This window comes from Chanos chanos, chromosome 6 (genome assembly GCF_902362185.1).
Source record: "Chanos chanos chromosome 6, fChaCha1.1, whole genome shotgun sequence".
NCBI lineage: Eukaryota > Metazoa > Chordata > Actinopteri > Gonorynchiformes > Chanidae > Chanos > Chanos chanos.
The window spans coordinates 19,188,197-19,214,656 of NC_044500.1; the positions used below are offsets into that span (position 1 = coordinate 19,188,197).

General features: G+C 39.9%; 1 protein-coding gene across 2 annotated transcripts; it reads right to left on the bottom strand.

Moving 5' to 3' along the window:
* Window positions 1-16: 16 nt before the first annotated feature.
* supt5h (SPT5 homolog, DSIF elongation factor subunit) lies at window positions 17-23,949 on the bottom strand. Of its 2 annotated transcripts, none has more exons than XM_030777435.1 (30): window positions 23,844-23,949; window positions 22,991-23,091; window positions 22,625-22,784; window positions 22,423-22,488; window positions 21,343-21,354; window positions 20,436-20,502; window positions 20,165-20,233; window positions 19,931-19,996; window positions 19,778-19,808; window positions 19,611-19,679; window positions 18,625-18,876; window positions 18,323-18,412; window positions 18,140-18,210; window positions 17,069-17,174; window positions 16,346-16,439; window positions 16,082-16,218; window positions 13,731-13,886; window positions 13,413-13,559; window positions 13,064-13,210; window positions 12,041-12,166; window positions 9,823-9,907; window positions 9,484-9,591; window positions 3,839-3,941; window positions 3,540-3,667; window positions 3,347-3,452; window positions 2,984-3,142; window positions 2,651-2,819; window positions 1,826-2,029; window positions 946-1,041; window positions 17-447 (listed from the first exon to the last, which is right to left on the bottom strand). In XM_030777435.1, the coding sequence occupies exons 2-30, from the start codon at window positions 23,069-23,071 to the stop codon at window positions 307-309; spliced, it is 3,246 nt and encodes a 1,081-aa protein (XP_030633295.1). In that variant the 5' UTR covers window positions 23,072-23,091; window positions 23,844-23,949; the 3' UTR covers window positions 17-306. The 2 variants fall into 2 exon arrangements, with proteins under 2 accessions (XP_030633295.1, XP_030633294.1); XM_030777434.1 differs by having other exon boundaries at window positions 21,343-21,357.
* Window positions 23,950-26,460: the final 2,511 nt, after the last annotated feature.

Below are 26,460 nucleotides of genomic sequence, written 5' to 3' on the forward strand. Positions count from 1 at the left end.
AACAGGCACTGAGTCATGTAGTCCAAATATTTATTGACATGGAATTGAATTGCCAAAAACTCAATTTCAACACCACCACCAAAAGAAAAAGAAAAACACAAAAATACATCCACTATATTGACTAAAAAGAACTCTACTAAAAATAATAAAATGCAAATCATGTGAACTAATTTTTAATTTCAATATATGATGGCATGGGAGGCGTCAAAAACAAAACAACACAAAAGACATTGCTGATTTCCTTTGAAACATGGTTGACTGTGTTGCTGCTGCTGTATGTGTGTGTGTATGTGTGTCTCCTCCCCCTTACACCTCAAGTTTCCCAAGGAAGCGGAGATTGAGAATCTTGAGCTGCTCGTCCAGTTCCATTCGGACAATCCCATCTTCTCCATCAATGCTAAGGAGGACTCCTGTAGCTTCCCGATCTTCTCCTAATATAACTTTCACCTGCCCAGAGGACATAACAGATGTTCACACATGCACAGACACACATTCACTGCCTAATCACTTTGACTTGGCACATCTGTATGCTACTTTTTGAGGGCCATAATTACTGTAACTTTCAACTTCAGTTACCCCATAAAACTGTCAAAGGCAGGGTCGTTTGTAAAATGTGCGTTTCCATTGAGCTTGCCTCTTTTTCGGGAAAACTGTAATAAATGAATATACTATACTTCAGACTGGATGTGCTTTGATTGGTCTTGAGCTATGATACCAAACAGCGATTACAGCAGCACAGCCAAACAAATCTATTAAAAAAAGAGTTACTGATGATCACCAGAGCTGAACAGACTTCACTCTCTAGAACAGGAGAGGCCTCCTATTTAAACTCTTACATTTAGGAGGGAAGACAAAAAAAAGTGCACTTGAACCCACCCAGAGCTGAGTCAGAGCTCTTTGAGTTATAAGAGATCTGTGGCTTATCACAGAGTATAGCCAGCATACCTTATTGTTTTTGGTTGGTGTCACAGGCTCCAAGTGTTCACTGGAAATGCTAACTACCTTTTCTGTATCCTGGAGGAAGACGGAACACATGCCTCCCTGCAAAACAGAAATGAAAGAAATCTCAAATGTCCACGCTACTAAATACTGAACCCGTTCAGGATTAAAATAATGAGAAAATCCCCAAAAGTCTATATTTTACTCCAAAATCCACAGATGTTAGATCTCTCAACACTGTGGCTAAGCCCCTCTTTCTTAGGAAGGTATTCACCCTTTCCAACATCTGGACTTAACAATATCTCAGGTTCCTGAGAAAAAATCTTTTTTGGTTATTCCGCGGTGGATTCCTCTTTTTTTCTATTTGTCATCAAAATCTGATCTAAAATGCACTACGAATTATGCAAGACATAACATGGCCTCAGGCTCAGTGTGGTGTTTCTGCATTAAACTCCCCAAAATAAATGTCTTTTAAAACCCACAGTGTTTAAAAGGGAAGACTAAAAACAGTTTTTATCCAACACAAGGGGTTTCATGAAGTGTGTAATCCAGTCCATATTGCTTTTAGATATCCTCACAGAAGGTGGGACGACGCAGACTCATACTATTGGTGTTCAAGACAGGGTATGACGCTGCTTTCACTTGGCTGGCTTGATACTTAATACTTTCACAGTGTAAAGAACCAAAAAAGGAGAAAAAACAGATCTACTTATCTAAGGTTTCAGGAAAAAAAACTGCATCAAATATTCAGTTTCAAATGCAAGTTTTCCCTTTAAACAACCAATATTTAAGAGCAATGACAGGAACATGAAAACGTTTTTGAATAATGTATGAAGATACAATGACGTATGTTCAACGTTTCCTGAACGTTTGAGGCTTTGCTTACAGTCACGCTGCGGATCACGCCGGTTTGGTTAACGACCCCTCCGTCCAGGAAGGTATCCTTGACACGGACCAAGATATCAGTGGTGACCCAGTCACTGGAGGTTTGATCTATGTTGGAGCCCGGGGTGTGGGGGTTGTAGCCGCCCGGGGAAGGTGCTCCGGGGGTCATGGGACTGTAGCCTACAGGACTAGGGCTTGGACTTGCCTGGCAAGCAGCACAGGAGAGAGCAGAGTTAACCAGACAGACACTGCAGTACTGAAGCATAAACAAGCCCACTGTATGTGTTGAAAAACACACACACACACAGACACACACACACACAAACGCACACACTGGGGTTAAACCTCTTTTGGAGGAATGATTTGAAATACATCAAAGTCTTAACTTGTTTCTTTAGTGCAAGACTGTGCAAAATACACCAATGTATGTTCTTAAGTACAATCAAAGTCGCATATTTTCACACATTAAAAAAAAAGATTATAAGAAATCTTATGGACTTAGCAACAGACTATGAAAGATTTCAACTGCAGAGAGTTTAAATGGAAAGGGAAATGTGGTAATTCAGTGTTTGTGATGGAATGCATAAGGCTTTCGTTGAATACATGAGTATATTGCTTTCATGATATCATTTCACTTTCTTTACAATATCATTTCTCTCTCATCACGCTCATTAAGATAAAATGTGATTATAAATAGATGCGTACAGATATTTAACCTGTGTACACACTTTGGATCATGCATTCACAGGCTGTAAAACTATGCCAAGGCAAGTGCCAGTGAACCTGTGTTGATCTTACAAAAGACCTAACGGGAAGTTGAGATTACCTGATAGGCCATGGGGGATGGGGTTGGGTGGTAGCTTGCAGGTGAGTGGGTGTTTTGGTATCCCACCGGACTGGGTGCTACCTGATGGTAACTCTGTGGGCTTGGGCTGGGCTGGTATGAGCCCTGAGGAGAAGGTGCAGCGTATGGAGAATACTGATCTGTATTATACCTGTGGAGAGAAAGGGGAAAAAAACCAAAACAAAAAACACACACCCACAAACACACGCACACATACACACACATACAAACACTCCCAGTCAGATAATTTACTTTAGGAAATACAGAGCTAAAACATGTATGCATGGAACATGCTGGAAATGAATGGGCCCTTACATGGCTGGCGTTCCAGGTGTCTGGGGGTTGTACTGGGGGTTGACCTGTGGGGAGGGCACTTCTGGGTAGCCAGGGGTTTGGGGGTTAGGGGTACCCCCATATCCCTGAGGAGATGGGGAAGGCTCATCATCATAGCCATATTCAAACTCATCATCCGGCCTGCCAGAGAGAGAGAGAAAAGGTTATCCTCAAAGCAGCATAGTCTAAAATGTAACACAGGTGAAGTTAATCAGAGCACACATCACATACATAACAGCACTGTGGTCAATACACTGATCACACATTAAAAAAAAAGCTACATATACTATATATTACACATAACATAAAAGACCCATATACTATGTCTGGGAGTGGCCATCTCACCGTGATGGTGTGTTGGGGTTGTTTGGATCCCAAGCTCCACTCTGGCCTGGCGTCCTACTCCCATCATGCAGCGGGGTCTGGGAGCCATAGTGAGGGGTGCGGCTTCCTGTGATGGACCAGATGATTAGACGATTACTGTAGCATTACAAGCCAAACTGTTTCCTCAACTAAACACCATAAAGGGGCTCCTCACCGTCGTGCAGGGGGGTCTGACTGCCATACATTGGGGTACGAGAGCCTGTTCCGTACATGGGCGTCTGGGAGCCGTACATAGGGGTTCGTCCATAGGTCGAGGTCATTCCTCCATGCTTCTTGGCCCCACTGCAAGGATGATGTAAAGGTTAGTCATTCTAAACATGACTGAGGATAAGTCAAGAACATATCTGCCAAACAATTCAGGTTGTACTTCTGCCAGTACAAAAGAAAAAAAAAAGGTACAGAGATAAGGTTTAAATATTGTAGCATGGCAGCACTGTCAAAAAAATGACATACACTGTTGTGAGGCGCTGGCGATCCACAGAGATCGTCTGGCAGGTTGAGTGAAGTTCCACACGTGCCGTTGATTCTGTAGCATCCTTCACTACACCAATGTACCCTGGGAGATTAAGATAACACTTAAATGATCTTCGTGGCAAAATTCATTTCGTTGTGCAGAGAGGAAAAAAAAAAAAGGTAAATCTAGATTAATTGAGCAACTGCATGAAGTGAGCAAACTCGTCATAAGGAAGCAAGTAAACACTTCATAAAGTGACCGTGAAAAACGTGACCATTTGAATAATAATATATAAATATAATAATAATGTATTACTTAAGAATATGAGCAAGTTAAACATAGGTGGTCTGTGCTAATAAGGTGACCGTGTATCAGGTATACAAGTTAAGAAATATACAATAAAGGGTTCATCAGTTCCAGCATGAACGTTAGAGAAGGAGGCGTGGTCCCTGTACTTTGGTGGGAGGGGTGTCACAGCTGACTGTGGCTGGGGTCAAGGTCACAAGCTGTGGAATAGTGTGATGGCTGTCGGCCTGAACGCCTAGGGTGCGCCTTTATATACAATGAAGGGATGAGCCGATGGCTGAAGGCGCTTCTGTGCTGCCTCAGCTTGTCGAAGAGAGGATGCGGCAGATAATCTAGGATTTGATCTTTCCTGTCATCCTCCTCTCTGCCGCCACTTCCAGACTGTCCTGTTAAAGCCCAGTAACAGAGTTGGCTTTCTCCATCAGTTTGTTCAGCCTGGCAGTGTCAGCGGTCTCCACTCTGCCTCCCCAGCACATCACAGCAAAGAAGAGGACGCTGGATCCAACTTACTGGAAAATATCTGGGGCAGCTAGTTTAACACGTTAACATGTCCCGAGCCTCCTCAGGAGGAACATCCTGTTCTGTCACGTACTGTACAGTTCCTTGGTGTTATGTGAACAGTCCAGTCTATTGATCAAGTGCACACCTAGGAACTTGTCCCCACCCTCTCAACCTCTTCATGCTGGATGGTGACAGCTGTCAGTGGTTTCCAGCTCCACTGGAAATTCACCACTAGCTGCTTGTTCTTGCTGACATTGAGCTGCAGGCTGCTGTAGTTGCACCTTCTGATGGGCCAAACTCCTGTACTCCTTCTTGTAGTCCTTGCTGATGCAGCTCATGATGGAGGAGTTATCAAAGAAAGTCTGGGGCTAGCATGATCCAGAGTTATACCTAAACTTTGATATGTAGAGCACAAACAGGAAGTGAGGCAACAAGGTTTCCTGAGGTGCACCAATGTTGTTCATTACTTCATCAGACAGGCATTCCTGGTGTGTGATTGTGCTAGAGCCTACCTCCAGACATGTAGAGAGGCATTCTACCTGAGGGGCTTCTCTGCCAGCATAAAAAACCTGTTTCAACTCATCTGTCTCTCTTGGTTACAGTGACGGAACTCATGCTGCTCCAGATGTCCTTTGCAGAGTTCTGTTCCACTTTTCCACTGCTCCACTTTATTCTGTATATATCCTTTGCATCCCTAATCTTCTTCCTGAGCCACTTCTGGACATATTGGACCTCACCCCTGTTCCAGGCCATAAAAGTCCTGCTGTTCTTGCTCAGAGCGAATTTAATATCTCTAGTAAATCAGGGTTTGTTAACAGAAAAATACAGCTGACAGAATCCGTGGGAATTGTATTGTCCATACAGAAACTGATGAAGTAAGTGATACATTCTATAAGCCTATCTATGTCTTCATCGTGTGAATTGTAGAATACATCCCAGCATGCGGAGTTGAAACAGCCCTGTAAAAACTCTGTTGTCTTTTGGAAGCGTACCCTGGCCATCTGTTTGACATACTGACTGAAGTTAGCGTGGGGGAGACATTTGAATTTGTGGAAGATGGAATGTGAGCAACCAGTGTGATGGTGTGGAAAACCAGCTGTGGCAGACAGAACAGGTATAAACCCATTGACAGCTCTATGTTAGGAGTGCAGACAGGCATCTTTATAGTGACCGTCCTGGATCATATCATCTTGACTTTGACAACGCCCGGCTAAAATGGCAAGCCTTTCCTCTTATCACTATCGCTTCCCCTGTCTCCCCAGCCAGCTGAAGTGCATCAAGATCCAGGGCAACAGCAGCATATGGAGCACCGCTGAGTTTGCCAGTGACCTTTTGTACAATCTTTAATTTATTTATTCTTTTAATTCTTTATTTTGGGGCAGCAGTATATATTACCAAACTTACATTAAGACAAAAGCAGTTTCATTTTTCAGCTGTCCAGATTTTTTTTAACAGTTAAAAAGACAATTAAAATAAAGTAAATAATAAGAAATATAAAAATAAGCAAAATTTAAGAACTTTGTATAGTTTGGGAGAGGTAAAGTGTGTACATACGAGCAATGGAAAGTATATCAAGGGAGACTTGAGATAAAATAAACTAAAAATCAATGAGGCTTGTTAGAATAAAACAACATTATAGGGTCGTTCATTCAATACCTCCACACAATCTGGCCGTAAAGGCCTTACAGATTTAACCCACTTGGTCCAGAATTTAATAATCACATTTTTATGAAGACGAAGAGAAAAAGTAATCTTTTCCATAACATAAATGTCAATTACTATATCTATCCGCTCCTGTACTGTGGTGGGTTCAGGAAGTAATCAATGCCTTGTGAGCGCTTTTTTACAAGTGGACATCAAAATACCCAATAAATATTCATCAGTCCGTCTTGCCTGAAAATCAACATTGCCAAAAATAATGCGGGAAGTTGCAAGGGCAGGTCAGTATTATGCTTTTCAGTGCTTTGTGATACTCTTCCCAGAAAGGTCTCATCACTGGACACTCCCAAAATCTATGCCAGTGATTGGCTTCCTTGCTTCCTGAAATTCACACCATCTCCAACATTTGGCACCCCTCCATCAAAATGTGCTTTCTGTTTTGGTGTAATAAAAAGATGGAAAAAAAAACACTTCTATCTAAACCCTGCCATATGTGACAGCTGATGCATTTCCACTGGAATTATCAATCCAATACTCATTTGATATTGAAAAAATGCCTTCTTTTTCCCATTTTTCTTTAACATTTGCTGTAGTGTGGGACTTTTGTCATGAGGCCTTTATAAAATCTAGAGTTAGCACCCTTATTTGAATAATTTTAGTAGGCACTGATAAATATTCTCAGTATTAGATTATTAAAGTCTGTTTTATTTCTAATGTTATGTTCAAAATAAATGCGTAACGAGAGATATCTATAAAACTCAGATTGTCGAAGACAATATTCTTTCCTAGGTTTTCAAAGTCTTTTAATTGTCCCTTTTCTGTAAATGAATATAATGCTGTTATTCTTTTCGAGATCCAGGATTTAAATCTATGATCTATCTTATTAGCCTCGAACATAAGCACAGCATTCAATTATTTGTAATTTATGATCCAGTTTATCAAATCTTATCAAATCCCAGTTTTTTAACTGGGCTTTGATCCATGGATTTTGCACATTATCTATAAATCTTCCCAAATCTTGAGCCAATACTGTGTGAATTGTTGGATCATTCATAATAAAAAGTTCAATGTCTTTCCACCTGGCATGAAATGTTGGCTTACACATGTTAATTAATCTGGGCTGCATAAAATAAATCTAGAAATGATCTTATTCAATTCGGAATTTGGAGAGCTTGAAATAAGAAGAGATATAATGGAAGAATGTTCATCAATTCTATGACTGAGACCAAGGAAAGAAATGGATTTCCATCTGTGTATGTCATGTTTAATTTTTGTTAACAGGGGGCCATAATTTATCTCTGCGAGTGTTGGGATTTTTTTTGGTAGGTATATTCCTAAATATTTCAATGAGTTCTGATCCTAATAGGTGGAATTTCTCTATGGTGTTTTGAGGGGTATAATTAGGTTACATCCTGCATATCTACCAAATGTTTCTCAAAGGTTCATTAATTCGGAAAAAGAGTTGGAGGGTTTACTTAAATAGATCAAAATGTAATCGGTGTACAATGCCACTTTGTGATCTTCTCCATTTATTAGGGATGGGATGATACAGTTATCTTACGATTTGGTCCTAAATACGATATGAAGTTCATGATTTGATATCACCAGGATCCGATAGAGCCTAATATCAGTTCAGTGACAAAGTATGAATATTCAGAATTGACATTTAATTTTTAGCCATGCAAAATACAAAATAAATTCTCATTTGAATAAAGTTCTCCACTAGACAACACAAAGAAATCAAAGTAACAAGAGAAATTCTCATAAAGATCAGAAATACAACAAAAGTGTCATAAATACAAGCTACCTCAGTGCTTCCTAGCAGCAAAGTATATTAAATTAAATGACCAACATGACGTCACGAATCATACATTAACTATGTGTCTCTACATTATGAACAGAAACAGTTTCTTTGCAAAACAAGATACCATAAATCCCTTAACGTTGTTCAGTCATTTTAAACAGCAGTTTTCAATGACACGTGTACGTAATGCGTTATTTTGACACTGATAGTAACGTTACGATTAGCTGAAAAAAAGCTTAGTTTTTAAATGATATGAAAAATACCAAGATACCATAATTCCATTATCGCTTTCATCGTTAAGGCATCTTAATAGGCGATTTTTAATTAATGACACGTTAGTATCTTGCTACGTGACGCACAGGAGAAGAATGTACTCGTTTATAAAGTCCATATACATTACTTAAATAAGAGTCTCAGTTGTAGACAGACGTTGAGAATCATAGCCAAAGAACCTTTAATTTCTAGAGGTGATCGGGTATACACTATGAACAGAGACTGTTTCTTTGCATAACAAGATACCATAAATCCATTCACGTTTTCATTGCTCAGTCATTTTAAACAGCAGTTTTCAATGACACACATGCGTAGCCTATGCTATGCGTTATTTTGACATTGATAGTCAGGTCAGGATTAGTTGAAATGAAGCTTGGTTTTTAAATAATGCGTAAGATAACAACATACTATAATTCCATTATCGCTTTCATTGTTAAGGCATCTTAATCGGTGATTTTTAATTAATGACACACATTCGTATGTAATGCGTTAGCAACTCCATACTATAAAACTCGGTACGCAATGTGTATACAGAAGTATGTACTCGCTGCATATGCACATTAATTAAATAGGCATCTCCGTTGTAGATAGAAGTTGGGAATTGTATCCAAAAAATCTTTGGGTTGTACCATACATGTATTTGTATTTGCTACTTTGCACTTCACCCTACTCTCTAGAAATCAAAGTAGCAAATATCGCAATATCCTTTTCTTACTTAAGAAATGGATCGTAATATTTTTGGATCGCAATATACCAAATGTTGATTTACTCTCGTTCCTACCATTTATAAAGATGCCTTTGATGCAATCAGTCTGTCTTATCTACTGTGCGAGAGGCCCTATATAAAGTGCAAAGAGCAGTGGTGAAATTGGGCACCCACTTGACCTGCGCTCTAATATGATGGTGTCTGAAAGGTACCCGTTTATTTTTATCTGGGCCGATGGTTTACTATATAGTGTTCGGATGCCCCTAACAAAGTTTTTGTGCATGCCATATCTTTCTAGAACTTTCTATAAGAAAGGCCAACTCACTGAATCAAAACCTTTCTCAGCATCCAAACTAACTAAGAAGGCTTCAAGTTAGTTTTTGTATGGTCCTTACCTTTGTATGGTCCCTGGGATATGCGGACAGTCTGTCCAATCAGGTCATTGTCACGCCTTCCTCGGCCCCGCCCCATTCCTCCACCGCCTCCTCCCCTCTGCTGCTGACCTTAAAATGTTAAGGCACGACAACATGTGTTATTTAAAATATTTACACTGAATCCATAAACCAGTTCCTCTCATAACTAAACATCTGACATCTTGTGCAGATTAAGTAAAACACATCAGGCCTTTAAAGCTGAGCAAACAATGCTGGCTTTGGCATGATGATGGAGAGTTAATTATCACGCTCTCTCTCTTTCACTTCGATGTGAGGTTGTGTTTTTTTATGAACACTCACCACCGCCTCCAGGGTGCATGGGGCTGCTGATGCGGGGGCTCATAGGTGCAAACCCCCCCACTGTGAAATTGGTCACATCTCTCGGCTGCAAGGAGCGGAAAGAGAGAGGAATGTGGAATGCGGTTACAATGCATAGTTTACAACTGGAAGTACGTTCCGTACCCCTTAAAACACTGTGTTGTTCTAAGTGCACACACGTCTGAAACAGGACCACATATACCGAACAAACAACATCTTCAGAGGTGTACAACCAGAGATAACCTAATACCAGTTATTAAGCATGCTGGGCAACAACTGGAGGAGAGATTTTAACTTGTTTTTCTTTACTTTTTACTTTTTACCCTGCGCTCTCAAGGTACTGAAGTATTAGTCATTCCAAGTGTTAAAAAGAGGTCCGCTAGCTAGTGAGCTTTTTCCTAGCAGCAAAATCACTGAATACCTTTAAAAACAAACTAAAGACTTATCTATTTTTCCAAACTTATGGATAATATAATTTCGATTTGACTATTATGAAGTCTCAGACTATCACTGTAGGCTCTCCCATCATAGTTTAGTTTAATTCCTACCCATTCAGATGTAAAGCCCTTTGAGACTTTAAAAGTGATAATGGGCTCTAAATAAACCTTGTTGTTGTTGTGTGCTATTAAATGTTTTTTACGAGTTGTAAGATTTGAAATTGCATAAACTCTCCCCATATCTCTCTCTCTCTCCCTCCCCAGACCCAGCCACATGTGTAGAGAGTGATTTACAACACCCAAATCTGCCCCATCATCATATCTTCAAGCCCAATAAAAAGACTATCCTCAAAGAGGGATCACAGGACCATTGGCACCATTTGGCCATAAGCTATTAATAAGAGTTACCACTAAGATATAGTGGTATATTATTATATATTAATAAGAGTGACCACTCAGTTACCACTAAGGCCAGAAAACAGCACCCTGTGATGAATTGAATTCAGATGGCACAGTAACTCCAACTCCACATTCCTCCACTCACATATTACCATACATAATAAAAGAAAAATTATCCTATGCAACAATATCAATTACATTCCTCCACTCACATTACCATACATAATAAAAGAAAAATTATCCTATGCAACATGTCAATTACATTCCTCCACTCACATTACCATACATAATAAAAGAAAAATTATCCTATACGACAATATCAATTTACTTTGCATACCAGCTTACAACAAAACCAAAAAACTGCTTTGTAATGATGGTCAGTTGAGAACCGTGTTTGGAAGTCCCAAATTCATTCGAGAGTCACCATGTTTGGCCTTTCTAGAAAGTGTAGACAGTAACGCAATTGATTCTGCTCCTCATATTAGACAATATCTTTGTTAGAGAGAGCTATTTAAAAATACTCAAACTAAAGTCTAAGCAATACTTCAAGAACACAATCTCCCTCTAAGGGGGGGCTCCTCAAAGGGAGAGTAAACCCCCTGTTTTTGAATCTGATAAAACCCCAACAACTTGCACCTCTTATCACTGTTTGAGGAGCGCTCAATGCATCAGTTCTCATCCCCTCCGGCTCATCCCTGTGAAGAATCAGTCCAGCCCGATCCTTTGGCAACATGTGTACCGTTAACGCCTCTCCTCATTCCCAAAACAAAGCCAGAAGCTGACTGAAGGATTAACCCTGTTAATAACTCTGGACTCTTGCGCTTAATCAAGCCTGCTATTCTTCTCCCCTCGGTCTCCTTTCCTCACTTCCTTTTAGAGTAAGGAACTTCATCAGTGCACCAGTAAACACGCCTATGTACAGAGTAGTCACTGTTTAGCATATTTCTGATTGCTCCCATTTGTACACTAAACTTGTGAGATTAAGTAACTGGTTCGTTAGTCCTGTTGTGCATAGCTTCAAGGATTTTGTGTGTGTATGTAATGAATGCCCTGTAATCTCCACCGAAGTGACAGATTCATTCTGTATTGTTTGATTTTAACTGTTGTGATGAACCTTGACATTCGCTGTTGTATACTTTGAGTATGTGATAAATCATTTCTTAGTTTACTGAATGTGGGGATCCAGGCACATGGTTATCCACGGGAATTTCTTTTCCATTTTCTGTGAACCATTAACTGTAACTGGTCCACACCATAGGCAAGACAAGCATAACCAGAACTTTAATCAAACATAGAGCATGTTAACACAGTGTGTGTTTTTGTGTGTGGTAGATTGTAGGTTGTCAGCTTTGAAGGGGACCAACCTTTGAACCTCCAGCTAGGACCAGGTGACGTGTCTTGCACACAAACATGCCTCCATTTTCAACCAGTTTCTTACAGTGCAGGAAGGCAAACCCTCTGAATAAGTGGCGGATCTCACCCTCACGCCCCTAACATAGGACACATGGAAACACAGAACAAGGAAACACACAAACACAGAAACACACACAAACAAACCAAAATGATCAGCAAAAAAGTACAGGAGGACAGCAGTCATTTCTATGCCAAAACTGGTGGTGATAATTCTGGTTTGGAATAGAGACCAAATGGTTAACCAGTTCACTTGAAAAGCTGTTGTTATGTCATGTACCGTAACTCAGACAGCACAAGGGTGCATGCCATGAGCAACCAATTATGTAAAGGAGACATGGCAGTTTGCCAGCTGAGATTATGACTCCCACAGGTGTCTTTAGCATTCCAGTCATGTAGCATTCTGACATCAATCAGGACGGCGAAAATGAAGGATGTGGATACGGAATTCCATGTGGTTTTACGTGCCTACAGTTCAGATGCCAGCAGTAATACATGACCGCCCACAGAGACCTGAAACCTTTACACAAACTGACCGCTAAATATCTACGTGACTAAACAGCTGCTTTGATTTTTCTGTTTGCATTCTGGTACATGAGTTGTATTATCAGCTCTTTCAAATCAGAGCAATTTTACAAATCAGTCTCATTTAAACAAGCAGAAATCCCACGAAAATTCAATCTGCAGCAGTGATTCTCAACTCCAGTCCTGGGGGCCCATTGTCCTGCACGTCTTTGTTTTAACTCAGGACTAACACACCTGGTTCCACTGATCAGTTAATCATCAAGCCCTTGATTAACTCAATTAACTGTGATAAAGAAGAGTTAAAACAAAGACGTGCAGGACAGTGGCCCCCCAGGACTGGAGTTGAGAATCACTGATCTACAGGGTAAACAGAGACTGTGATCTCTATGGATGGTTAGGCCCGTGGCACTAAAGGCACCCAGATCAGTTGACGTGTTCACGGCTCTGCTTACCGAGTGTGGTCCATCGATGACCTTGACAATGTCCTTCACGTGGATGTTGTTCTGCTCTGAGTCCAGAGCGACAGCGAAGCGGTTGTCTTTCCGTCTGTTCACAGCCTGGTGCCGAACGGTTAACACCTTCCCATGCATGTTCAGAACCTTAAGTGGTTGAGGACCAGGGAGGTTATTAAAAGCATATGTCTTCCTACTTTAAACACAACATCTCAGTTATTTTTAGTTGGGAGAGACATGTTCCCCCCCAAAAAATAGGGGAAAAAAGGAAACAATAAACCCACACATTACTGATAGATGAGAATAACCCTGATGAATTAGCAGTGATGTTAGTTTATGGCCATTATACCTGGAAGGTCTCCCTCTCCAGCCTAACAATAACGCCCACTGTTTGGGGGTCCAGCTGCACCAGTTCACCCCACTCATGCTGTCCACCTGCATCAACTCCCGAGGCTGTTTCAGAGCACAGCTGCAAATCACGGGGCAGGACCTTCAACTGGAACACAAAGACACGCAAAAGACTTAAAATTAGCACCCTGAGACACAAGTGAATGTAACTATAAAATACTGACCTGATAAAGACAAAGCCTCACAGTTAAAGTTAAGTTAAGTGCTAAATTCAAGGCAGCTAAGTAAACAGTTAGTGAGGCCTGTTGAGGCAGCTAACCTCATGCATGGTGAGATCAGAGAAAAGGATGACAAAGTTCTCCTCCACACGCACGATGAGCCCAGTGTCTCCTTCATACCGACCGGCGATGACTTTCACATGGTCTCCCATACGGAAGTATTTCCTCAACTCGTGAGCTGGAAACTCCAGAGGATCCTAGGGAAATGCAGTGGAGACAGTGACGGCGGGTGTTTAACACTTAAACTTTAGACAACTGTGCAGACAGGACTCAAAGGTAAAGTCTTGAAGGCCTTAAGTGCTCAGCTGAAGGGTCCTGAAAAGATTCCTTAAAAAATTTGTCCCAAATGTGAGCAAAGGTGCTGAACACACAGGGTAATTTGGAGAGTACTCTGGGTATTTGACCTGGACTACAAAAGGGCTCTGTTAATTCTGTAGGGTGCAGCTGATCAGAAATGATTTATGCCATCTGCTAATGAATGGATTCACAGACAGCTGGTGATTACATGACTGTTGTATGTAGGGCTGAACAATTAATCGATTTCAAATTGAAATCGCGATTTGAAACAATGCGATTGGCAAATCTCAAAGGCCGCGATTCAGGATATACGTTATGCAGTGCATCTGACCCAGGGTTTAAGCTGTCGTGCCAATGGTTTTGCAGATTCATGCTGTCCTCCTTGTGTGACAGTCATGCTCACCAATCAGAGGGGCCGTGCTCCTCGTGTACCAGTCATGCTCACCAATCAGATGTGATTCGGGGCAATTGTGTAGACGCCCACCAACACGTGAAACCCAAGAAAAATGCTATATTCGTGGTGCGGAAAAATGGCCTCCACTGAGCCAGAAGCAACACTGGACAATTTAGTCTAGAAGAAAAGCAGCACTTTGGTGGTCCGTGGGTATTTTGGGTTTGAGACGACAGATGTGCAACAAAAGAAGGTACTGTGCAAGGCCTGTCGTGGAACAGTTACACGGCAACACCACAAACCTATATCAGCACTTGAAAAAGCACCACAGGCAACTATGTGACGAGTATAGCAGAGTCAAGCAGACACAAGTAACAGTACTATTTCAGAGCTGTTTGCAACTGTTAGTGCTGGGGGCAATGTAGTCATATGTCAGCATTCATGTCTGAAACCAGCAAAGGTTGACATGCTGGTTTTCTTGACAAATCTGTAAAGACTGCAATGAGCGTTGAGAAGAAGTAGAGATGTCAGAGAAGGAAGTATTATGTGAGGCTTCTGTTGTTTGGAGTAATTTTAAGATTTTATTTGTTCTGCACTTTAGCCTATAGTGGCAGCCTATGTGGGGGGGGGAAAAAGTTCAAAAGTTAAATGCTGATTATCAGCAAATAAATGTTTTAGTTGAATGTGCAATACTTAGATATTCTGTGTAACATTCCCATCTCTGTTATTATATTTAGTGATTGCTTTTCTGAAAATTATTCTGTGATCTGTCAATTTATAAGCTAAATGCTGCATATCAGTAAATAATGTTCTGTTGATTACAGATTGTGCAATATGTAGATACTGCTCCTGAGCAAGAAGTGAATGACCTCCTATTTCAATGTCAGAGACTGTTTATATTATTTAGGACTATTTATTTATATTATAATAGGACTGGTCCTATTATTTTCTTATTGGAATTTTTTATTTTTTATTATTATTACTTTATTTATTTCACTTAACACAGTCTCAGCTTTTGTGATAATTGTTCTATGTTCTATGCCAATTCAAAAAATGTGATAAAAACATGTTGGAAGCAATTCATATCTTTAAGCTCTCATCCCTGCATTAGAATATAGAGCAGTTAATATATTGATGGTATCTCATGTAGTAATGCTCCATCACATGTTTTAAATCTATTACACAGTGAATACTGAACTGAAGCCTGACTTTAAACAATTCTATCGCAAATCAAATCGCAATTGCAATATCGGTGAGAAAAATCGCTGTGTTTGTATGAAGTGAAGTGAATGTATGAAACTCTCAGCCCAAAGCAGAGACTCTGGTGTTATTCAATGCTTCTTACACCATCGATCAGTTTCTTTTTTTTGGGGGGGGGGGGGGGGGGGGGGGGGGTAATTTCATTGAGTAATATAGTAACTACCTGTAATGTTCCAGTTTTACCTTTACAGTTGTTGATTGTGATGTACTGTGATTGAGACTGTCATTGATCACTGACACTTTGAGCTTCCTTTAGGTTGTAGTTTATAGCTCCTTCCGCACCCAGTTCAACATCTGATCCAAAGGTGTTGCTCAAATGGTCACCCAGAGTTACAATGTGACAGAATGCAGGCCTTTGTGTGTTTCTGTTTTATCTGGACTGGGCTTTGAAGGGCAAGTTAAGCTCTGTATCCTGAGGGGGGAAGGCTGACTTGTTTTCTGTACCTTGAGGTCTTCGTGCTTGGGCATGATGGTGATCTTGTTACCATCCACACTCAAGATCTTGCCCTGAAGGTTGATCAACTCGCCCTCGCAGACCTCCACATTGTCTCCTGCTTGGAGGTTATGTTCACGCTCTTTACCTGTGAGAAATCAGTTTCATACACACTCACAAATCTGACATGTTTGAATATGGACTGAGTGAACGCTACGTTCGGAATCACACACACACACGCGCACGCGCACACACACGCACACGCCCACGCCCACCTGTTGTTTCAGTCACCACTTCCAAGTCGATGCCTTCTGGCTGATCCTCAAACTTCTCGAGCTCTGACAGAGTTGGCTTCACCCCATCTGTGATCTAAGACCAAAAGAAACAGCTAAGACCAGAATCAACAAAACCCAAGAAAGGGAGGACAGAGCAGAGATTTCTCTGAACAGTAGTTACACAAAGGTTTTGCGTCAATTGCAAACCAAGCGCAACCAAATTTTGAAACTTTTTTCCCTTGTGAAGAACATACAATAACATCAGGAATACCAAACAACTGTCAAGTTATTGTCGAGAGCATATTTGTCAGATACAACTTACCCACCAAGATAAATGAAAACAGACCATCAAGTTATTCTTAATAATGAAACAGACTGAAATAGAAGACAATATGTTCATCCAATTCTTGGGAGAATAATACATAAAAAACCACAAAGAACACTCCTGAACTGAACAATCTGACTGATTTCATGTGTTAAGGCACCCTGAAGTGACAGACATGAACTACTAACAACTAAGTATTTCAATGCTAAATGCCAGATTTCCCAAAACCTTTCATACCACTGAGGAAACCAAGCTCAAATCACTGTGAATGGCTAGAGAACGAGACAGAGAACTGGTATTCAGTCAGTGTCTGTGTGTACTCTTGTGCGATTCAAAGAAATAAACAGCCCAGAGGAGGGGCCAGTGATGTGTGAGTCATCTGTGGAGGAATGTCTTACCACTGCTGACATGGCAAAGCTTTTGAAGAGGAAGCCTTTGCGACTGTACCGATTGCCTTCGAATATCATGAAGTCTCCATCGTGGCTGACTTCTCCTCCCAGAGACCTAGATGGGCACATCCATATATATATAACAAAGACACAGGACTTGGAACCAAAAATTTGGACTTGTCAGACCATCAGCGCCAGATTGCCAGTAGTCTGATGTCCACTGCCTGCATTTCTTGGCCAAAGCATGACTCTTCTTATTATTTGTCTCCTTCAATAGTGGTTTCACTGCAGCCATTCTACCATGAAGGCCTGACTCACGGCTTCTCCTCTGAACAGTTGAGATTGAACAGTTGGTGATTTCTGAGGCAGGTGACCCTAATAAACTTTACTCTGCAGCACAGGTCTTGCCTTTCCTGTGGCAGTCCTCATGACAGCTTCTTACATTGCAATGCTTCATGGTTTTTGCGACTGCACTTTCAGAGTTCTTGAAATTTTCCAGACTGGCTGGTATTTACTTCTTCAAGCAATGATGGACTCTCATTCTTCTTTGGTAAGTTGAGCTGTTGTCACCATTTTACAGACAACTACAACCAGAGACAACAGCACTCCACCATATAAGGCTATATATACACCCACCCTACCATGACACAACAGAACTGACTGGCTCCAACAAATAAAATTCCATGAATTTACTTTTGAAGAGACACACAATGTAATTAAGATTATACAATGATTATGGTTCAACATTTTCTGACTCATTTTTCTAAATAAATTTCACTCAAGTTCTAAACTGCTTGGTGGAACTGACATTTTCAGTTTGTTCTCAATTACCTGTATATGAATTTCTTCATACACAGGTATCTACTTCACTAATTTCCGTTTGTCTTAGAGACGAATTTGAAGTTTTTAAGCATAAGACTTTAGAAGAAATGTCTTTCAGATTATGAAAAACATTCATTCAATCAGGTGTGTCCATAAGTCCAAGTTTTCACTGGTCCTGTAAGTATACCAGTTGAGTGACTGAGAAATTTAACAAATTTAAGTGGCATTTAAAAGTTTCTCCATTGTACAAAACCTAACCTGATCTTCTCAGCATCAAAGAGTCTCTGAGGTGGCCTCTTGAACTTCTTTCTCTTGGCAAACCAGTCTTTCTGCATAACGAAGGAAATGAGAAAAACCTCATTAAAATCATTAAACCTCAGTCACCACATGTCAAACTCTCAGTGATTGTGTGTGAAACTTAAGACTTTTTTTTTTCTTTACCATGCTCATCCTGGCTTTGATGCGGTCCAGATCTATCCGAGGGATCATTTTGAGTGATATTGTATTCTGGCTGGGTTCCACATAATCCACCTAAAACACAAATTCATTCAAGAGTTAACACACGAACCATGCCTGAAACAAACAATTGAGATATACTCTGTCAATCAATCCACTGCTGCAGGAACTAAAGAAAAAACCCTCAAGAACAACTTGACACTCTTTCATACTATTTTAACTATCCTGGGAAAAAAAGCTACCCTCTCAGCTTTCCACCTAAGACTGAAACTATCAGCTGTACACACCTGAGCGATATCGTCTTTGTAGAGGCCTCTCTTGAGTCGGACCCATGACTTGGGCTTGAGGTTGGTCACCTCCTTCACAACTTTAAGGACGTCAGTCATCTCTTTGATGGGTACCATCTGTTGGTTCCAGAAGCCCATGCGGAGATTGCCCACTCCCTCGATGGCAGACTTGACATGAGTCTGTTTGTAAGCTTCCACGTAGATGTAACCTTTCACATGTTCAGGGGCCACCACAGACTTGATCTGAAGAGGCTGTGATAGAGAAAACAGGAATCATAGGAAGAGATGTCACAATGGCAAAGACAATGAAGTCTAGTTTATACAAGATTACAAAGATCTGGTAGAAGTGTGTCAATTTATTGTCACTTTGGAAAGATAAGCTTTCAATTTCACAAGGTAGTGTCCACCAACCCCCACCCCCCACATCCCCATGAGAAACTCTGGCATCCATGGATACCACCTGAACTCAGACTGATACCGATTTCGATAACTGATGATTTAAAAATCCAACAGTGATATATTAACCGATATTCTTCTTCTTTTTTTTCCTCAGAAACACATAACATAAACAAAGATTTTCCCTAACATTTGTTATGTGTACTTATTTAACAGTCCTCACCAAGATAACATGACATAATGCAGTTTAAAAATAAACTTGTATCATTGTAATAAATAGTACTGAACAAGTCCAACAAAATATATTGAAGTTTTGATGAATAATACAGTGAACTGATACAGTGACCAAGAGCAAACACCACTGTTGAATGCCTCTAGCCCACATGACTGTTTGCATCGAGGACGTGCAACATCGGGTTTTCACACAACACGTTTGAAAGAGAAGATAGATAACTTTGTCTGGCTACCAAGCCATGTTGGATACTTGGGGGGGTATTGCAGAAAGCAGGTTTAGTGAAAACTCAGAGTTAATTAACTCAGAGTAAGTAGTAAACCTCCTAACAGAAGAGCGGAGAAAGAGGATGACGTACTGTGTCTGTGAACTGATAAGCAATGAACTTCCTCATCAAGGCGATGGCAGTTGCCCTCTCCTCACCTATCTATGGGGAACAAAAGAAAAAGAAGTCAGACATGTAAAAACTTAATGGTGGTAGACTCAGACTCAGACTCAGTGGTGCTTGACATGTTGAGATCTTACCTTGCACTTAACTGTCCAAAGATTAGGATCTCTGAAATGGAAAAGTCACTCATCAAATACCACCTATTCAAATGTTGTAACATGCACTCACAGGCAATACTTTTGCGGATTATACATGTACTCTCAAGGTGTGCTGACACAACAAAAACATACTTGACACCAGGAAGCAGTTGCTGTTGAGTGATGTCATCAGACAGATCTTCTGATCCTCCGTAAAAACTGGAAAAAGGAAGAAGAACAAAAAGGGGTGATGTTGAAAATGTACAGAAAAGATACAATTGTAGGTCGTGAAAAGTCCCTGAGTCACTGATATTTGTGTAAAACACACAAGCAAAAACCCGCCCTGACACATATTGGGCTGATTTATCGTTTCAAAAGTAAACTCACTGCTCTCCTCCTGAAGATTTAGCATATTTTCTCATGTAGTACTCTCCCAAGGCTTCTTCTCTAGAGTCTCTGGAGATGGGGAGAAAAAAAAAAAAACAGACAGTTGAAACTTCAGGTCACTTGTTACACTAACAGGTCATAAATGTCAATGCGTTGGCTTTGAAGACATAACGAAAAGTGACTGACTGACGCCACAGCTGCTGAATGACGAAACTCATAATGTGCCATGTCTTTGGTTTTCAGTAAGGACTAAATAGCTAGGGTTTCAAACCTCCAAAGGTTCTGGAGCCTTCGGGATCCTGAATGATCTTCATCCAAAACCACATCGATGTTGGACACTGAATGGAGCAAAAACACTCTTTAAACAAGGCAAAAATACTTCACATAAAAGCACAATCAAGACAAGATATATTACCCAGTAAGGGAAAAGACCAGTCTACAGCAAGAGCAGTACAATGGGAAAACTGGGAGAGACCCACACAATGGCTGTGATTTAAATCATGTTTTATATCAGTACTGCATTGCATTTGGATGAAAGAAATATTATTACCCAATTTTACACATACATACATAGGTGCCATGATTGGAAAAAAAAGATGTTGAGTTTTGGAAAACTACCTGGCAATTAAAACGATAAAAAGTGTGGCCACAAACATTTCTGTGAAGAAAAACACAGTTTTCATGCTGCACAGCATGAGGAGATGGAGGAGAGTATGGTATGGCCAGACAGGTAAATTATTCATTTATTTTCACACACTATATACAGTATGAAATCAAAACTCTGTCAGCAAGTTTTGGCTTTACCTCCCAGCCATATCTAGTTTACAAACATTTACATTCAAAACTTATCATATAATATTTAGATGAAAAAAACACACAGATATAAATACAGCCTATTCCATGCTTTATTTGCATTTTATTTATTTTTCATTAAATTATTTTACATGCAATTTCCTCAAAGTTATTGACTGCACCATGGTAACACCACAGTTATTAAGAAAAGGGCCAAGGTGCTATGATTATTCAGTTCAATCTATCAATTATTCCATCAAATATTCTCTATTAAAGCAGCTGCAAGCCCAAGTTATTTTCAGGAAAAAAAAAATAGTGGATACTGCCCCAACGTGTCATCATTTGTCGTGCATGCTTTGGTTACACAATGTGACTTGAACACTTACCTTCTGCTTCCTCTGCTTAAGTTCAATCAGGATTCAGGGTTGAGAGCCATGACATTGACACGTGAACCACACAGTATTGGCAGGTAAGGCCACAGGTCCAAATAAACAAAAAAAAACCCATATATTAGTGACCAGCAAGACTATCAGAGTGACTTATTTTAATGACATGGAAAGAGTGCGATGCTGTGATGTCATGTCGTAGTTAGCTGATGCACGATAATAAGCAAATATACAAATTTGATCAAAATAAATGCTTTTTTTCTCAAGGTTTTGAAAAGGGAGCAATTTCAGGCAAATGGTCACTGGGTTCCCTCTTAGAACTAGCCCTGATAATCTACATGTTTGTTTAACAGTTAAACTTATAGCGATTACTGCAGTTTATAATCATCCATTCAGATTGTCTGAAGAATAGTCCTTGATTTTACCTACAGCTGTAGAGACAGTACTGTACCAGATTAAGATTTATCAAGGAGGAAAAAAACTCATTAATGTATTTGCCATCCGTGCTCCCAAATTAATGTGTGTGCAAATTAAACATTAGCAAAACAGCATAAAAAATATCACAGACACGTTACGTGAAGGACTGCAGTTATGGGGGATGGATTTGGGACAAACATGAGTGAATGAATTTTAGATTAACTGATTATTTTATTAGACAAGAATAGAGATCAGAGAAATCTGGAATAGCTTTACCGTTTACTGAAGGAGGCATGCATAAGAGGTAAAGAATTATAAAAACACAGGGTAAAATTGTGGAAAAAAAAATCTTATCAGTTCAAACAAGCTGTCTTAGATCACCTGCACTAAGCTGATAGAGCTAATCAGTTACGGATGCCTCACTTTAAATTGCTGCCTCCTCACTGCGTTCTCACAGCACATACAGCATATATAGATATTATTCAATGCAATTAGTCAATCAAATCATGAGGGTTACATCCGGGAGAGAACTGTCAAACTATAAGTACGAAACAAATGGCTTGCGAACCAGATATAATCAATTTGCATAACAGCTGTGAAATTGTGGATCACAAGGCTTACGTTTTACCTTAAGCTCCATAAATTCAAGTAAGCAAAATTTACCTTTCTCCAAAATGTCTTCAGCACCTTCCTCCCATGGGTCTTCGTCTTCATACTCATCATCCACGTCTGATCAACACACATACAGAGAGAAAAAAAAAACACAATGTACTGTGTACAGGTTGCACATGTCAAACAAGACTGTCTGCAAACAGCTGTCATGGGAACATTCACAACTTGATTTACAAAAAATATGTCCATTTACCAGCTTCATCCAAGATGAAGCCACCATGTCGCGGTTTCTTTCTAGGTCGGTCATCGTCCTCCTCCTCCTCCTCGTCATATTCCTCCTCATCCTCCTCCAGGTCTTCTCCTTCTTCTTCTGCTTTGTCACTGCCCGCCACGCTTCCCTGCCCCTCTTCCTCCTTTCCATTGTGAAATCATATTTGCATGACAACATAATCATATAAAATCATTAATATCACACGGCTAGCAAAAATAAGTGTAAAGCTGTAGATAGGGTTACGTCGGTACTGCAGCTGGCCGGAGCCACTTCAGTAAGTCATCCTAAAATGTAGTCAGTATTCGACATATTAAGTCCGCATCGTCGTTTGTAGGCTCCCGAACTGACCTCGTTCTCCTCCACTTCTTCCGCTTCGCTGCTCCGCTCACTCTGGTTGTCTGAAAAGTCACTGTCCTCGCTGTCAGACATTTCTTTTCTCAGGTGTTTACCTGCGACAACAGCATGCCGTCTTTTAATACTTAGCACTAGCCGCATCTAGATAGCTGGCTAGCATAACAATAGACAACTAAGACGTTATATCAGATCGTTGATTCCGACAATCTTCCAAGTTAATAGCTGGGGGGCTGATTCAGCTACGACACGACCAAAACGCAGCTATTTAAGGTAGGTCAAAAATAAAAAAATTACAGCAAGAACGCGCACGTTTAAGTGACTGACACCAAAATATTCTGGGGAACTACACATTAGCAAGCTAGCCGCGCTAAGTGATTCATTAGGTTGCTAATTTGTAATTATCAAAATGGCTAGCCTCTGAAACTCTTAATGCAGTATTTAATCACAGATTCGTGTCACGTCACTACTGTTTAATTACAAACATTTCATTAAGAAGCTATATTCAAGAATTTACCACTCAAAATGTAAGGACTTAGGAGACAGCTACATAGAAAAGCCCAAACGGCGAGCTGGTAAGGTTAACTTAAATATGTGACTACCGGTGAGTCGTCTGGGTAAGCACTTCCTTAACAAATGGTTTATTTGTAATCAGCGTTTTTAGATATTTCTACAGTATCTAAAAGTACTGATGGAGAAGTAACAGGTTAAATGGGCCTTCCCTTTCTTACAGCGGCGAAAATTAGCAAGCTAGGTTGTTACCTGGCCCGCTATCCATTTTTGAACAAACCGCCGTAGTTCTGCTCTTAAAGTAAAACCAGCATATTCGAATATATAACGAATGTCTTACCTTAACTTGAAAAAAATATTCAGAGGAAAAAATGAACTAAATGGCAAAGCTTTCTAAACAAATCAATTAATTTTTATGTCTCTCGTGCTGCAGGAAGAGAGCTCAGTCAATTCTTCTACTGTCTTAATAGGATGGAAAAAATGGTACATAGCGCCACCTCATGTGTTGGAGGACCCCAAAATCCATGACGCGCTGCTCTCTCTCTCTCTCTCTCTCTCTCTCTCTCTCTCTCTCTCTCTCTTTGTCTAAACTCAGTTTCACTTTCGGTCTTCGCACTGAAAGAATGGCTTGTGGCCTTTGGAACAGTGGTGATACATGGACTACGACGTGGACTAGGTTTTGTGGGTAGCATTTCATCTTTAAAGCCTAGCTTTTTAGGCTACTCAGTTACCACGTATATCTTCTGCATCATCTGGTTTCACCTTCAAACTGGCCTGGAGAAACTTCCATACAAGTGCTTGTGGCTGAACCAGACCTTGCTCCACATAAAATATCTCACATATGAATTAAATGTAGATGTAAGTTTAAACTGAAGAAATATTCTGTCACATATATATTTTGAGTGATGGACCACTCTCTAACCTCAACAGTAAGTCTGGCTTGTGTAAAAAAACCCTGGAATATCTGCTGTGCTTGATACACTTTTGCTGATGCAACACCCACTAGCATGCCAGCATCACTGTGTTGAGAATGGTCTGCAAAACAACAGCAGCTGGTCAGTTGCAGACCTACAGGCAAAAACAGACTACTGACAAACAGGGTAGAGGAGGGCTCACACAAATTGTGCTCTGAAACAGATGGGCTACAGTCTGTAACTGCACACCTACATGGTGTACCTAGGAGATAGGTGTAGCTCATAAAGTGACCAGTTAGTATAGGTCCAAGGTAAGAGTTTATAATAAAGTGAACAGTGAGCATACATAATTTTTTTTTTTTGGCGTAATCTCTCTTCCAACTATGCTACTCAATATGAATGTCATAGTGGATTATGATTTTCTTCAGCTTCAGCACATAAACAAAAGATAACTTGTATCACATATTAGTAACATTGGGAAAATGTTGTGAGCAATGCATGATAGCAACATTTGCAGAAAAACATCAGAAAATTTGGCACACACCTGGGTTACAATGAACAATGCAACATAAATTAAAACGAAATAGAATTGCAGGTAAAATCAGCTTGTTTCATTTTCTTTATTCCTTTTTCAGCCTCTATAAATCCTCATAATACATGAAAAACTAAATTCCTCATAATACATGAAAAACTAAAACTAACACTAAAACTAATTAAAAACTAAGCTATAACTAGTCAATTCCTCATAATAAAAATAAAAATAAAATACTTATTCACTTGTAAAACTAACTCAAACTAAACTGAAATCAAAGACCAAACTAAAAGACTAAATAAAAATAAAAACTAATGAAAATTTCAAAACTATAATAAACCTGGCACAGACAAAGATATATCTGTGGGATTCCCCTGTAATTCTGATGTTGTTTAGAAATGAGCAAGCAAACAAAGACCAAAAAACAATTGTTATGCAGCACTTTATTTTGGACATGATTCTGGTAACACAATAAAGCACCAAGTATGTAAAAGTGCATAGACAAACAACCAAAAACATTTCCATAAATATCTAAAAAAGTATTATTAACAATATTCTTGATCAATATACAAAAGCACAAACATTAGGAGATCCCTTTATAAGTGCAAAAACAGTTCAAAGAGTTCAGTTCCCTAAAGCGTCTCTTTAAACATTAACAGGTTTAAGAAAACTTGAAGCAAGTTTTTACAGTTCACAGGGCATATGATGACAGAAAATTTACAGAGCTACTTCATAGACTTAACATGCTGCTAAAACACAGCTTGCACCTATATTGCAGACATGCACAGATTGAATTAAGGTCACTTCACCTATGCTATAAAGGGAGGTTTTCAGGGAAACATCCTGCAGACTCTTCAGTGACATAGTATGACTGTGTTATATAACTGGATACTATTACTGTTATAAAACTGACGATAAGTATGTTTGGACATCAATGGTTATGACCAGGTGGCTTATTCTGCTTGCATGCATTTAATCAAAGGAACACCGGTGTCCTGCCAGTATAAACTGGCACACCTGGGGAAAGCTGACCTCTATCATATTAGGATATCTCAACACAGTGTACCTTAACCAGCATGCTAGAGCAGTTTAAAGCAAAGGAGCTCTCTCCAGACAGAAGAGAGTCAAGTTTACCTTTGGCATTAACCACATCCATTTGACCAGCATACCAATGTAGCTATGACATCAGCATGGCTCAGAATTGGCACTTAGCTGGCGTAGGCCTTTGTGGCAAGACATGTTTGCAGGCTATGGACATGATTTTAAACATCTTTACACCATATTTAAACTAAAATGTAGAAGTTCTACTAAAGGTGAAATGTTAGCGAAAAGTTTCAGCGAAACTGGAACTTTGTACTCTTGTTATCCCAATAAAACTCATAAACTAATTACCCTTGTCATACTGCTTTTTTTTGACCAGTTTAATTTCCTCACACTGGATTCACCCATATGTTTACCCTAGTTATACCTTTAACCGAGTTGGCCTGTCAATACATTAAATCTTGTGGGAC